The sequence below is a fragment of the Triturus cristatus genome, chromosome 8 (assembly GCF_964204655.1).
Source record: "Triturus cristatus chromosome 8, aTriCri1.1, whole genome shotgun sequence".
Classification (NCBI taxonomy): Eukaryota; Metazoa; Chordata; class Amphibia; order Caudata; family Salamandridae; genus Triturus; species Triturus cristatus.
The window spans coordinates 170,873,341-170,889,441 of record NC_140591.1 but is presented as its reverse complement, the minus strand read 5'-3'; the positions used below and the strand labels follow the sequence as shown (position 1 = coordinate 170,889,441).

The window sequence follows — 16,101 nt, the reverse complement described above, 5'->3', positions numbered from 1 at the left end:
CTAAACTGTACTATTGCTATTGACTTTTACGCATTACGCGTGAGTGTTTCCACTCTGCACACGAATCCCGTGGGCCTCCCACTTCCTAACTAACGCTAGTGTAGTGTAGCCCCAGCGATTCCCTAGGCCTAGGCCTATTCTATTTCCGTGACAGTGGTTCTTATACCACTTACTTAGTATATGGTTTGCGTGGCCCCTAGGGCCTAACTGTATTACTTACCTGTGTGACTTAATGTATGCTTAAATAAGACTGTGTTGTACTTACCTCTAATCTCATAAAGAGTGGTGAGGGTTTGACTAGAATAAATACACTTTATTTTATATATATATCTGTTGTGGTGTCCTCTCATTTGGTATTCAAGGGATTATATATGGTATCACAGCTGGCTTCACATGCCATTCAGAGTTTAGCCTAAGACTGCTCTTGTCCATGCTACCACTAGGATAGCTGGTCTATAAGGTTGACTTTACAACCAATCACCATAAGGGTATTTGGACTGATATAAGGTGTACACTAGAACTAGTGACATACATCAGGCCAACTTCTCACACAGGCGAAGTCCAAGTGTCCAGAAGGTTGAAGAGTAAAGTGGTTTCAGGCTTGAATCTGTGGTCCCAGAGGAGGGGCTGGGCAGAGGGGAGGATACACCCATGTCCTTTGTAAAGTTTTGCGCCAGAGCGGGAGCCAAAGGCTCCCTGAACTAGCTCAAATTGGAGTAGGAAAGGAGGGAACCAAATGTGCACTTCAAAGCAGTCTGGTGGCACCAGCAAGCGCCCCTACCCCATCCGAATACACTAAGTCCTGTCTGGGAGGTGGCCACACCTTTCTGTGACAGGAAACCTATTGTTCTACCTTCCCCTGCTTGAGTTCAGCTCAGCAGCAGGAGAGCAGAATTGTTTCTGGGGTCGGCAGCAGCACTTGCTTGCTGGGAGACCCTGAAAGGCTGTTACCAGAGTACTGGAGGCTTCCTGGAGGAGCCCCGCCAGTGGATGGAATCATACCTCCAACACCAGAATCGGTGTTGGGGTATGATTCCAACATGTTTGATACCAAACATGCCCAGGTTTAGCACAGCCACTACATCATTAGCATTTACATAATGAAGTATGGCCCCTATATGTATCAAAATGGCTAGCAGTACTTACAAAGCCTGGAGAATCGACTCTGGGGTTCTTAGGGGTGTCCTGCTCATGCAGGGACACCCTCACACGTATAACCAAGCACCCTGCCGTAAGTACTGAAAGGCCTGCCATCGGGGTGACAATGGTTTTAAGTGTAGTGACCTCAGATATAAGAAAACAAATCTGTTGTGACAGGTACAAGCACCAACTCACACAGGGTGCGATGCTAGGCCTGTAGTCACAGTTTGAGTGGTTTCCCATGGGTGGCACAATACATGCTGCAGTCCATGGGAGACCCCTGGTGTACCTATGCCCTGGGTACCTTAGTACTATATACTAGGGACTTACAAAGGTACACCAGTAGCCAATTGTAGGGGTGCAGAAGTACTTACCATGGTTACATTTAGGAAAGAAGCACAGTGACTGGGGGGTGCTGCTCAGCAGTATCCCAGTCAGACTATTCAAAACAAACTGACATCAGGCAGAAAAAAGGGGTAACTGTAGGAAGCTGGCTCTCTATATACTATACCAAAGTAAGGTATAGTGTGCACAGAGTCCAGGGAGTCCCCAGAGGTATAGCAGAGGCTAAATTAGATAAGTAGTAACAGCCTCTCTTTGTTGTAGTGTGGGCAAACAGTTAGGCTTGGGTGTCTTAAGCATTTATTGTATTCACTCAATCGTGGACTGATTTCACACATTCAGAGACAGAATCCAGGCCAATGGGGTAAGTATAAAAAAGGTATACTTAGGTTTTATTTCTAGAACTAAGCAGGACTTGCTACAGGTAGTTAAAATGTGCTTGCAATTGCAAAACTTTACAAGGTAAAGCAATTGGGAATGGATTCGCAATTGTTATAGTTTTGTATATGCTTTAAAAACATTTTCAAATTACACAGAAATTACTTTTGTGTTACTTTTAGATTACATCAACTAGTCGGGTGGTATGCCTAAATACCACATCGTAGATCCTACAATACAAAGTAAGTAAGAGTTTTTCAGGATACAATATAGTTACTTTTCTTTCATACAAAAGTTCAATTCAACACTTAGTACATTTTTAGGAACAAAACATCACAACATAGGTTCCTATAGGGAAAAGAAGGTTATCGGTTTACAGGTAAGTAAATGACCTGCAAGAATAATATTTGGGGGTTAGAACTAAGGTTCCCCAAGGAACTCAAATTGCACCACCAGCGGCACTGGGGCAGCCGGGCACAGAGTGCAGGGGCCCAATGTTAGCCAATAGGGCTAAGGGGGCCTTCGGTCAGGGACAGCTTACGAGCAGGCCACTCGGTTATGGGAGCAAATCTCCTGGGGTTAGGATCAGCACTGCAGGGGCCATCAATCAGCACAGGAGCTGAACCACCAGCGGCACAGGGGTGAGAGAGTACAGAGTGCCAAGGTGACGTCAGGGACCCGGTAAATTTCAATTGAGATCTTCGGTACGGAAAAGATGCTGCAGGCTCGGGAAGGGAGACTTCCTGAAGGTGACCACCAGCTGGAGAGATAAGTTAGAATCTTTGGGGATGCCTGTACACCGTCGGTTGGGCCACCCAAGGCCGTGAGGCATCGGGTGCATGGGTGTCTTTTGGTGTTAGGTATTCTTACCTGCTCCGGTCGCGGTTGGGAGAACTCTTAGTTGAGGCTGCAGGCGTCGACTTGAAGACTGAGGGAGGTTATGGATCACCAGACCCCAGGTCAGGATCGCTGGGGAGACCTCCTCGTGGTGTTGGGCCACTCGAACCCGGGCCGTGTGCATCGGGTGCAGAGTGGTGCAAAATCACGGGAGCCGCCTGGATCCGGATTCTGTGGGCGAGTCTTTGTTGAGCAAGTCTGGTGCTCATGTGAGACAGAGTCTGAAAGATGGTTGTAGGGCAGGTCCTCCAGGCTCTGGGGGGCTACTCGATCCTGGACAAGCTGGGGTTCTGCTGTAGGTAGGTTGGTGTTGGGACAGGCCAGTAGGGCGGGGGCCAAAGCAGTTGTTATCCTCTTCTTCCTGGGTCAGCACAGCTCTTGAATCTGAGGAGGCAATGTTCAGGGTTACCCCTAAATACTAAATGACCCCTTCCTTGGGGTGAGTACAACCCCTATAATGCCATCCTGCAGTGGGAGGGGGGCATGAGCCTCTTTCAAATTGTCTGGGTCCACTCATCTTCAAAATGGAGGGGACTGAGATATGTGCTTCACCTCGCCTCCCCCACCTGAGGGGTGGAGTTGGCTAAGGTGGGCACACCTCTCCTCCTAACTCAGTTTTCCTGCCGATTCTCCTGCCCAAAGTGGGGTCAGACTGGCGGGTGGCAGTTGCTGGGGACAGAAAAAGGCAGTGATAGCTTACAAAGGCGGCAGGCCTTTGAAGCTTCCCCTTCGTGGACCCAGCTCATCCAGGGAGGGTGGGGGGATGGGGGGGCACGACACCACTGCCCAGGATGGGCTTTGTTTCTGGACCCATGGAGTGGAGACCCTCTACCCAGGGGTTCACAAACCTGTCTGGTGGTGGCAAATGGCAGGCAACCATTCAGGAACCACATAAGGGCTGGTCAAATACAGGGGGCATCTCCAAGATGCCATCTGTGTGCATTTTACATTAAATCCCACACTGGCATCAGTGCAGGTTTAATGTGCAGAAAAGTTTGCTACCAAACTTCCCATTGTTCAGTAAAGCCATTATGGAGCCGTGGAGTTCGTAATGATCAACTCCCAGTCTATATTCTCTTTAGCAGCTTTACTGCACTTGTCCAAGAATGGACTTAGACACTGTAGGGGTACAGTGCTCATGCAACTGTACCCTCATGTGTGGTCTAGTGTACCCTGCTAGAGGGATGGCTCACCTAGGCCACAGGCAGTGGATTGCAGGCATGGCACACAGGGATGTGTGCCATGTTGACTCTTCACTTTTCTCTGCACCAAAACACAGCCTGCAATGGCAGTGTGCGGGTGTTAAGGTACAGGGCCCTCTAAGTGTGACACAATAGGTGCTGCAGCCTTAGAGGCCTTCCCTGAGATATATAGACAAATGGTATAGAGGGATAGATCATATTTTGTTTTGCACAAGAGTTTATTAATTACCTTGGCAAAAAGCCTATTTCTTCTGGCAAATTTAGATAATTATTTTATACAGGCACAAATATCCATCGGTGAGCATCAAAACGAATGGTTCACAAAACTACACACATTCATTACACAAATACCAAAAAATTAATTAACGAAACAATACATATATACATACTCATGTGCAAAATATCTCAATCCAAAATCCTTTCCCCTAAAGATATATTTCATAAAAATGTACACTTCTCACTCCTAGTGATACATTAGAAGGTCGTCCTATAGGCAAAACAAAGATATTAGTACTCCATCTTAATTTGTAATGCCAACAAACTCATGTATTGGTTCCACAAATAGGTGGACTCCTCCTTCATCTATGTGTCGACGCGTTCGCGTTCCAGCCTCCACTTTCTTTATGGCTTCCTCAGGACGGGGATATAATCTACAACAATAATTAAACTACAATGAACTACTAAAAACCATATGTTTTTATGTGCTGTGTTCTGTCCCTTATTTGCCCAGACAGTGTTCAGAAAGGAGGAGAGTCCGCGCGGTTGTGTAGGTTTACTGAAAACTATAGTTATAGTCTCCAAGCTATTCATGCGAAAATACCATTAATCAAAATGAAAAAGAAATAATGACTAATACTGGTCATAGAGCGCCCTCACTAATATTGTTCAAGGCGCTGAGGCACCAAACTGGTGAGTGTAAAGTGAGCGCAGAGACCTGAAAACCTCATGCACACCAACACCACTGTTGTGACATAAAGGCCAACGCTACCCAAGATTATCAAATCCAAGCCGGGTTCAAGGCTGGAATACCTGTAGGTTCATCCGAATCAACCCGGTCTCACACTTTAAAAAGCCGGGCGGCTAATACTACAGCCCCACTCCTCGGTATCAGGCTCCTACGGGGAAGGAGGAGAGGTGCTTTATAGCAACTTCTATCTTTCATGTAGAGACCTACAGCAGATCTAATAGAACTAGAAACCGAACCTCAATGCACTTGCGTCTTCTCGTGAGCCCTGGTATTCTTCGATTATCTTCAAGTAATCTCAGGTCACTACAACAACGAAAAGAAACACAAAACCTGTAATCTTGGTCTCAAATAATTCTATACGTGTGCAAACCCTACTCAGTCTCTCCTACTTAGGGAATCAAGTGATCGGGACTTACATTTCTTCCTGGTCCTCTTCACCGACACCGTGCTCCGTGAACGTACGTCATATCAATGAACTGGCGTTACTGATTCCTATCGGGCCTTGGCTAAATGCGTATGTACGCAATTACGTCATACGTCCCTAAATCAACAAACACAAAGATAGGACTGATTCTCGGATATTGTTGACAATCACACACTTAATCGTAACTATTCCGTCCCCCCGGGAGGTGGATAAAACAATGTCAATGGACTCGAATTTCGTGGCGTGCTCTCCCTACAATTCCACTAGCAGGCAGGAAAAATAAATCAAACAACTCAAAATAGACAAAGTAAAATAGAACAAAAACCGTAATAATGTAACAACCGAAGCAAATCAGAACAATTGCGGCACAAACGAACGGGCTCTCAACTCCTATCCCCACATCTGAAACGACACCACTGTGTGTTATGTTAAAAAAAACCCATAGTGTAAATCAATCTCTAAACAACTACACCCTAAATCCAAATAACGGGGGAGGCGGATGAGACTCATTACTCCCACTGCTAAAGTATCTCCACCAACCCGTGCACCAATGCAGGGGATCTCCAGGTTAATTCTTAGGTCCTCAAAGCAAATCACATGTATCCCACGGACGTAATGGACCACAGACTGTGGGATTATCACATACCTTCCTGTAGTGGGCAGGATTATTCAACTGCTTAATCACCTCTCTGTCATATTCATCGATGTCCTAAACAACAATTCCCCCTCCCTTGTCAGCTGGTTTTATTATCGTTAGGGAAGATGTACATAGGGCAGACAACACAAAAGGTGAATATGCGGATTATACAGCATAAATCCCGCATTAGATGTAAAACCCAGGGAGCCCCACTTGTACAACATTACACTGAGTTTGGCCACAATGAGAATGATTTGGAGTGGACAATCTTGGCTGTAATTAAGGCAAGTAATAAGGGAGATTTGGAGATGAGGCTGAATCGTACAGAAGCACGACTCATCGAAAGATATCACACAGCGACAGAGGGCCTAAATGAGAGAGATGAACTATGGGCGTTGATTTAAATTAATTAGAGACGCTCCTAGTTTCCGGATATTATTATCCTTGACCATAACGCGTAGAACTCCTTGATGACTATGAATTCTACTCTAACGCTTTGATAACTTGACATGTCATAGAAGCATTACTATGAATCTAGGCTGTTCTTTTCTAGATTGTAAGCCCTGACTTTTGAACATACAGTGTTGTAGAATGGATGACATTCTGGATGTATATTTTGTTTGGACACTCCGAACACGGCACTGAGACCGTTCTATTTATTTACTTTGGAGTCTCTTTGGAGTTTTTTAATTGAACAGTCTGTGGTCTATTACGTCCGTGGGATACATGTGATTTGCTTTGAGGACCTAAGAATTAACCTGGAGATCCCCTGCATTGGTGCACGGGTTGGTGGAGATACTTTAGCAGTGGGAGTGATGAGTCTCATCCGCCTCCCCCGTTATTTGGATTTAGGATGTAGTTGTTTAGAGATTGATTTACACTATGGGGGGTTTTTAACATAACACACAGTGGTGTCGTTTCAGATGTGGGGATAGGAGTTGAGAGCCCGTTGGTTTGTGCCGCAATTGTTCTGATTTGCTTCGGTTGTTACATTATTACGGTTTTTGTTCTATTTTACTTTGTCTATTTTGAGTTGTTTGATTTATTTTTCCTGCCTGCTAATGGAATTGTAGGGAGAGCACGCCACGAAATTCGAGTCCATTGACATTGTTTTATCCACCTCCCGGGGGGACGGAATAGTTACGATTAAGTGTGTGATTGTCAATAATATCCGAGAATCAGTCCTATCTTTGTGTTTGGTGATTTAGGGACGTATGACGTAATTGCGTACATACGCATTTAGCCAAGGCCCGATAGGAATCAGTAACGCCAGTTCATTGATATGACGTACGTTCACGGAGCACGGTGTCGGTGAAGAGGACCAGGAAGAAATGTAAGTCCCGATCACTTGATTCCCTAAGTAGGAGAGACTGAGTAGGGTTTGCACACGTATAAAATTATTTGAGACCAAGATTACAGGTTTTGTGTTTCTTTTCGTTGTTGTAGTGACCTGAGATTACTTGAAGATAATCGAAGAATACCAGGGCTCACGAGAAGACGCAAGTGCATTGAGGTTCGGTTTCTAGTTCTATTAGATCTGCTGTAGGTCTCTACATGAAAGATAGAAGTTGCTATAAAGCACCTCTCCTCCTTCCCCGTAGGAGCCTGATACCGAGGAGTGGGGCTGTAGTATTAGCCGCCCGGCTTTTTAAAGTGTGAGACCGGGTTGATTCGGATGAACCTACAGGTATTCCAGCCTTGAACCCGGCTTGGATTTGATAATCTTGGGTAGCGTTGGCCTTTATGTCACAACAGTGGTGTTGGTGTGCATGAGGTTTTCAGGTCTCTGCGCTCACTTTACACTCACCAGTTTGGTGCCTCAGCGCCTTGAACAATATTAGTGAGGGCGCTCTATGACCAGTATTAGTTATTATTTCTTTTTCATTTTGATTAATGGTATTTTCGCATGAATAGCTTGGAGACTATAACTATAGTTTTCAGTAAACCTACACAACCGCGCGGACTCTCCTCCTTTCTGAACACTGTCTGGGCAAATAAGGGACAGAACACAGCACATAAAAACATATGGTTTTTAGTAGTTCATTGTAGTTTAATTATTGTTGTAGATTATATCCCCGTCCTGAGGAAGCCATAAAGAAAGTGGAGGCTGAAACGCGAACGCGTCGACACATAGATGAAGGAGGAGTCCACCTATTTGTGGAACCAATACATGAGTTTGTTGGCATTACAAATTAAGATGGAGTACTAATATCTTTGTTTTGCCTATAGGACGACCTTCTAATGTATCACTAGGAGTGAGAAGTGTACATTTTTATGAAATATATCTATAGGGGAAAGGATTTTGGATTGAGATATTTTGCACATGAGTATGTATATATGTATTGTTTCGTTAATTAATTTTTGGGTATTTGTGTAATGAATGTGTGTAGTTTTGTGAACTATTCGTTTTGATGCTCACCGATGGATATTTGTGCCTGTATAAAATAATTATCTAAATTTGCCAGAAGAAATAGGCTTTTTGCCAAGGTAATTAATAAACTCTTGTGCAAAACAAAATATGATCTATCCCTCTATACCATTTGTCTATATATCTTAGATGTTTCTATGCCCAGGTATAGGAGGGTCATTTGGGCATCCCCCTGATTGTTTTGATTTTAGAGGCCTTCCCTGGTCACAATGTCCTTGGTACCCATGGTTCCTTTTACAAGGGGCTTACCTATGGCCAGAGATGGGCCAATAGTGAGTTCAAAGGTACAGGTTTGGGAAGGAACACAGGGCCTGGAGACCCATGCAAAAAGGGGCACTTTCCTACAGGCGTCAAACAACCACCATTGACGACATTGCTCTGCCCAGGGAGTCAGTGGTGTCAATCCCAAAATGAATGGTATACTTTGCCGCATCTCACCCGTCCAATATCGCTTGGGAGACAAAGGCCTGGGGTCTCCTCGGAATCTGTGGCAGCACCTGCTCAACTATTTCACACAAAGAGTGGGCTTAACGGCCCAAAAGGCATGCAGTGTTCACTGACCGCAATGGAAGGCTGGCCGAAGAAAAAATCTTCTTGCCCCAACTATCCAGCCTCTTGAATTCCCAGTCCGAGGCTGCAGAAGGTAACGCACCTTGTCAGGTAGAGGTGTGGACCACCAACCTCTTGGGGTAGGGTAAGTGGTGAAAAATTCCCGGTCACCCGGTGCAGAGTGGTGGCAGCCGGCAGTGATCCTATTCACAGGAGCCCCTGTGCTGGGCTTGGTCCAGGTGCCCAGAAGGGCATCAGTTAAGGCCTCGTTGAAAGGCAGGAGGGGTTCCGAGGAGGGGACATCCGGCTGCAGAACCTCTGTCAAAATGTTTGTCTTGACGTTCACCGAAGAGAGCTGAACGTCTCAGACCTCTGCTGCCCTTCTCACAACCATAGAGTAAGAAGCTCAGTTCTCCATAGCCACAGTAGGGTGAGACAGCAGGCCAAAACCCGGGGAGATATACAGGCCACTAGCCTCACCCAGTTCCTCATACCAGTCGATGTCGTGCTCAGGTTTGTCTTTTAAAGGGTTGAGCGACCTGTCCCAATCCTCCTCCATTCCAAGCCCCTCAAAATAAGACTAAGAAACTGAGGGCAGCTGAATCTGTGGCAAAAGGCAAACACCCGGCTCCAGGTTGTCGGGGATAAGTATGGGATGGCACTGATAGCATAGGGAGTCTCTGAGCCGAGGAAGGGCGCAGGGGTACGACTGGTGCCGGTACAGATCCTCCAACGGATCCATTGGAGGCAATTGGCACAGGAGCCATCGTAGCAGAACCCGATGGAGCCCCTCCTGAGCCTCCAGGGCCCGGAGGCGTCCCAGGAGAATCAGGTCACCCAAAAATGAGTTCCATGGTGTCATAGAATTCTTTAAGTTGGGCGAGGGTTGCTCAGGCTTCTGGAAATGCAGGGAGGCGCAGAGTCAACCCTTTAGCAGATTCCACATAACGAGGCCTAGAGCGTCATAGCTCTTTCATCACGTTGGCCAACGGGCAGGGGGAAGAGGAAGCAGGCTTCGATGCAGGGGGGCGAGGCATTAGGACTCCCAGAGCGGCACCCAGACCTTCCTCTCCACAGGGACCGGGAAAGAGACCTCCAGAGTGAGCTACGTGGAGGCAAACTCCGGGCTCTCAAAGCCTTCAGAGCCACTGCTCGGCACTCAGAGTACAAAGTCGAGTCGTGGTCGTGCTCCAGGCACCAGAGACAAATTAAGGGTGGATCCGTCATTGACGTGGTGGTAGGTGCCACATGGTTTGAATCCAGAAATCTTCTTCGAAATGAAGGAAAAAAGTACACACCAAAAATCGTCGACAAAACGTCAAAAAAAGCCTATCAAAGTGACAGATGGTAGCTCTCTCATGGATCTGCGCAAGCTGGCGTGGAAAGAAGACAACTGACTTCAGTGTGCAGAGGTGGCACCTGTATAGGTGACGTGGACGTCACTTCTGATGCGGACGTCGCGTGGAGCCGACTGACGTCACCTACCGGCGAGGAAGGGTATTGCTTGATCAAAAGTTTCTGGATCCAGCCTGACACCTGGGATATTCTACGGTAAGGAATCTGTGGCTAGACGTCTCTATCAGATACCCTACGTGAATTTTGAATGGATTACACATTTATGAAAAAAGTACTCCGAGGTCCAAGAAGAGAGCAAGAAATGATTCTAGTGTTTATGACTATCAATGAAGATCCTACGATGTAGAATCAAAGGATACAACATTAGTCAATTGAGGACCTCCTTCTGAGATAAAGTTGTTAATTGTTTACAACATTATTATAAATGAGGGTGTGGCAACCTTTAACTATTGTACATTCGGCCAAGATAACTTCGGAGGCTTTTTCAAAATTACTATCTGCCATAACAGATGTCTATATGTTTTGAATCTGAAAGAAATATAGTTACCCAGAGAAATGAAATTTGTTGTAACCTGGAAAAAATGGTCTAGATGAAGACAAAAAAATTGTATGATTTGGAAATTACTCACCGGCTTGCCAATTTCTTTGTCGTGCCTCATCATAAATTTGGCGTAGCACAAGGAAATCGATGACATCAGGCATATCATGATATCTGGAAAAAAGCATAATAATTATCAAACCGTTCAAGCGCACATGGAAGGGAAAAATATAATCAACAGACGAAGCAGAGCCAGGCATGTCTCTTGTGATAATAATACTCAAGGCATACTTACTTCAAGGAAAAAGATGTATCCAAAAGTTTTCCAGTAACATGGTCTAGCAACGAAACCTTCAGGCAGCAAAGCGTAGGTGGGCCAACCTCATATTTCATGCCGACAATTTTTACTATTTCTTGATCCTAGAAAAAAAAAATACATAGGAAAGACATTAACAACAAAAATACATGTAACATTTGCATAAATCCCTTCATCGCCTAAATGCCAAAGCAAACTGCAGTATTGTTGCTCTGAAATAAGAACATTACCACAAATATTCGGTACATTTTTAAGGCTGGTGTGCACTGTTGTTTACACTCATTTTCACTTACTTAATTTGAAGGGTAAACAAAGAAACCCATGTAAGCTTTAGTATTTCAGACGCTGTGTACATTTTGTATGTTTGTAATGCCAGTTCCACTGAACAGTGGATCTTCAAAGGCACTGCAGTTTTTATATTTCCCTCCTATGACAGAAATGTGTGCACATGTTAAGTTATATCAGAAGAATTACAGCCTTAACCTATTGTGTATAGAGACTGCCACAGTTCTATCATTTAGTCTATTGACAGGCCTCTGTAAAATAAAAGATCAAGAAAGCAAACATAAGCAGGTAAGCCACCAAGGCAATTTGTAATTTCCATAGAAACTAAGTTTCAAGTTCCACCTTCAAATAAAAGATCTGGCAAATAAGATTACCCAAAGCCTAAGTGGTGGATAGGAGGTTTTGGTGATACTAATGGTCACATAAATACCACCATTTTCAATATCTATCATGCCACTGCTTGCAGTAAGTTGTGGGAGTCCCTAATTATTTTTAAGGCCAGTTAACAATAACAGGCAATATCTGCTAATTAATTCTGCTAAATAATATCTGCTAATATCGTAATGATTTTTATGGCCACTTAACAATAACAGGCAATATCTGTTAATTAATTCTGCTGAATAATATCTGCTAATTAATTCATTAATGGGAAGAGAAGTTGGCCTAATGGCTAGGGCGGTCGACCTCGAATCTGGGGACCTGGGTACGAGTCTCGGCAATGACGCTGAACATGCTGTGATTCTGGGCAAATTACTTAATCTCCCCGTGCCTACCAAAAATGAATGTGTTTTCATGTAATGCAACTGGTGCTATGTAAAGCGCTCTGATACCCGATTCGGATCAAGTTCGTGCTATATAAAACTGTAAAAAAATCAACAAAAAAAATCTGTGTTGTGTGAGTATTGTATGGCGAAAAGATGTTGTTGCATGTCAATGTATCTGCTACATACTCAACTGGATGAGATAGCAATAGAATTTTCATTGATGGCATTGAACCGTTTTAGAGAGGGAAGCTCCACTTGATCCTCTCAAAAGGTGTTTTTAAAACATTGTATTTTTACATGAAACAGAAAATGCCCATGCCCATCAAATGGCATTTGCAAATGTTGTGCCTGGACATTGCAGAGAAGCTCAATGCGCACATCCAAGAATGGACTTATCAGCTTCATCTGCAAGTATGCTAAAAATGAAACGAATGGTGTTCCAAGACAAATGGAGATTCGATGGAAGGGGAAACCACAAGCATTGTATCAAGTCCAGACTGCATGGATAGTTAGCAACATCCATGCCATCCTGCACCAGATCAATTAAGAAATTACATGTGACATGATCGACTTCTCTCTAGCGATATGATAATTTGCCATTGAGGATACCAAATCAGAACAAGGAGCAGCAGTGAGAAGAGAAGTCAAGAGGACACAGAAGGGAAGGTGCATAAAGAAGAAGAGGGGGAGGGTTGAAGGAGGGATGTCGAGAGAGACTAGTGGAAGATTGTGTACACAGGAAAGACTGATGAGGAGGAAAATATCTCAGGTGGAGATAGAAGGTCAGAAAAAATAGTCAATCGTAGTTGCTGTTTGAGTACTGACCACAAACAATGAATTTTGTGAACGTAGGTGCCCAAAATTGCAACTATAGTTCTTGCTTCATTCTTTGTTTCTTTAAAGATTTTTGTAACATATATGGTACAAAGGAAGAGCACAGTGAACAAAGAAGCTTGTGAGGTATTGGGGTAGGGGTAGTGGGCTGCAAGATAGGGAACTGAGTACACTATGGGAGTGGCTTGAGAAGGACTTCTATCCCCTAAAGAAGAATTGGCTGGTTGGTGTAAGATGGATTCCCCATCTCGTCCGTTAATGAGCGTAAGCTTCCGCCTAGCATAAATAAAAACTCTTGAGTTGTTGTATAGCAGTCTGGGACATTTGGGAACACCATCTGGAACCAAGATACATCCTGACATTTAGTTGGCCGCATAAAGGACATCTATGGCAAAAGGGCACTCAAAGCCGGCTCATTTACTAAGGGAGGCTGTTTTTTCTGAATTAGATTGTATCTGTCCAGAATTACCCAGGATAGACAATGGGACCTGGGGATGTTCATTCCAATATTAGGATCCCAAGATGCCCCTGCTCAACTGAGATTCCCCGCTCTCCTGAAAATAATGTAGAAGAATAAAATGTTTAATTTTAGAGAAACTAAAGAGGTGGGGGTTTTCATAGACCAAATAAAGTCTCAGTGATAAGTCCGACGTTTGCTGTTATCCTCAAGTTTTTCCGGAGGGGGTGGCATCTGTACTACTAATTTGCCAGCGGTCTGTAATATTTGTGAAATCTGCAACGGCGGGTCAGTTAGAACCTTAATCCCTTCTTTAACATCAATTAAAATCCTAACGTGGAATGCTAATGGACTTAGGGTTCTGAGTAGACAGAGGAGAATCTTCCAATACATGCGCCAATCAAAGTTTGATATTATTATCCTTTAAGAAACTCTCTTAACTCTTGAGGAATGGGAATCTATATGCGCCAAGCAGAGATGGATTGAATTTTCCAGCCATACAACACACACTTGTCATACTAAAGGAGTAGATTTAATTATCAAGAATTCGGCTAAAGCCACATTAAGCGATGTTAAGGTAGACTCAAAAGGGCGTTGGGTCACCTGTGATGTTAAAATCCAAAAGGAAAGGCATACCCTTGTTGGCTATTATGGTCCAAATATAGACGATGAGACCCCTTTAAATACTGTCTATAATCATCGGATTCAATCTAACTATCTTATCATAATGGGGGGCAACTTTAATATTCTCTTGAACCCTGTTCTAGATAGGTCTAAAGGTGGGAGGGTGGTCTACACAAAAATGGGTTCCTTTATTAAAGTGCTGATAAAGGACTTAGGGTTGATAGATATCTGGAGGGAGAAATGAAAGGGATTGGGTGGCCCTTCGGATTTTACATTTCATAATAAAAAACATGGGCATTTTTACTGCATTGATTTTTTCTTGGTCGATAAAAGGCTGTTGAAATGTACGACTTCATTAACACATGTCCCGGAGCACCTCTCTGATCATTCTGCTGTAGCCTTAGAGCTACAAATGCCCAGAAGTGAGTCTACTAAAAGGTGGACCTTTGACCGAACCCTACTCCTAGATCCCATAATAATTTCGCAGTTGAAGAAAGAAATCCTATTCTTTTTTTAAACCAATATAAACTCTGCTTCATTGGAGGTAATCTGGTATGCATTTCAGGCATACATCAGAGGTACTGTAATAAGCTCGTCAGCTAAGAAATATAAGGAGAGTAGAATGATTATACAGAAATTGGAAGACGATATTTCCAGAGCAAGGAATAATAGCGATATTCACAAAGATATGCAACTGGATGGGAGGAAAGCAGAGAGGTAATAGCTAAGAGACAGTTGCTAATAGATCACTTAGATGACATTATTAGGAAAAAATGGGAAGCTAGTAAGTTAGCTAATTATGAATGCGGTGAGGGATGCGGGAAGCTCTTCGCTTGGAAGTCCTTGATAAACCAAACAATCTAATTAAAGCGGTAACTATGGTAGAATCATGTAAGAAATCCTCAGACAACCTTATAATAGAACAGGTATTTGAAGCTTTTTTTCAGGACTTGTACACCGTGGACCTAGCTGTCTCGGAGTATCAAATTAAAAATGTATTGAGGATATATCCTTATCTCATCTTACAGAAAATTAAACTAGTTAGTTGAATCTAAGTATTTCCTTGATAGAACTTAAGACTGTGATGCAAAATCTAAAAAAGGGCAGTGCAGCGGGGACGAATGGTATTCCTAATGAATTCTATGTAGCTCTGGTAGAAGAGATTGCCCCTGTCTTTGTTATCCTGCTTGACAGGATCTTCTCGGATAATAACCCAAACCCTAGGTCTTGGGATGAGGCCGCTGTCTCCTTGATCTTAAAACCAAATAAAGACCCAAAGAACTGTGAGTCATATAGACCTATCTCCCTGCTGAATTGAGATTATAAAATCTGTGCACAAATCCTAGCAGGGAGGTTGAACCCTGTAATGAATTCTTAGATTCACCATGACCAGAAGGGGTTCATTAGAGGCCGTCAACTTCATGATCTAACACATGAGTTGATCGGGGCAATTGACATAGCTACCAAATATAATCTGCCCCTCACGATCTTCGCATTTGATGCCACGAAGGCATTTGACAGAGTGAACTGGCCTTTTTTAACCTATATGCTTCTACGGTTTGGGTTGGGTGAGCATTGTGTTAGAGCAATCAATAACATCTATACAACCCCTACTGCCAAAATGATTGTTAATGGCAAACTCTCTAAATCAATCAAGTACGGAGGACGAGACAGGGGTACCCCCTCTCTCCACTACTATTCGATCTATACATAGACCCATGGCCTGTAGTATTAGGGCTAGTAACATTTTTGCTTTATTTCGATGGGCGGGTTGGGAAAAAACCTCCCTTCAACCACGGGGGCAATACTTGCATAGAGCCCGGACAGGCTCTAGGGGGCATTTCGTGTTGTGGAGCCCAGAGGGGCTCAGGGGGCCACAAGTGTTGCGTATTTAGAGTCCAGGAGAGGCTCCAACCCCTGCCATATTTGTTTAAGAAGGCACAGTGGTGCCCCAGCATTTCTC

General features: G+C 44.0%; 1 protein-coding gene across 3 annotated transcripts in view; it reads right to left on the bottom strand.

The window, feature by feature from the left end:
- BRWD1 (bromodomain and WD repeat domain containing 1) overlaps positions 1–16,101 on the bottom strand; it is a 2,304,433-nt gene that overhangs the window by 794,094 nt on the left and 1,494,238 nt on the right. For all 3 annotated transcript variants that reach the window (XM_085621250.1, XM_085621251.1, XM_085621252.1), the window contains exons 26-27: positions 11,154–11,278; positions 10,950–11,032 (exon numbers count right to left, since the gene is read on the bottom strand). In XM_085621250.1, the coding sequence (XP_085477376.1) occupies positions 10,950–11,032; positions 11,154–11,278 (208 nt within the window). The remainder of the gene's footprint in view (positions 1–10,949; positions 11,033–11,153; positions 11,279–16,101) is intronic.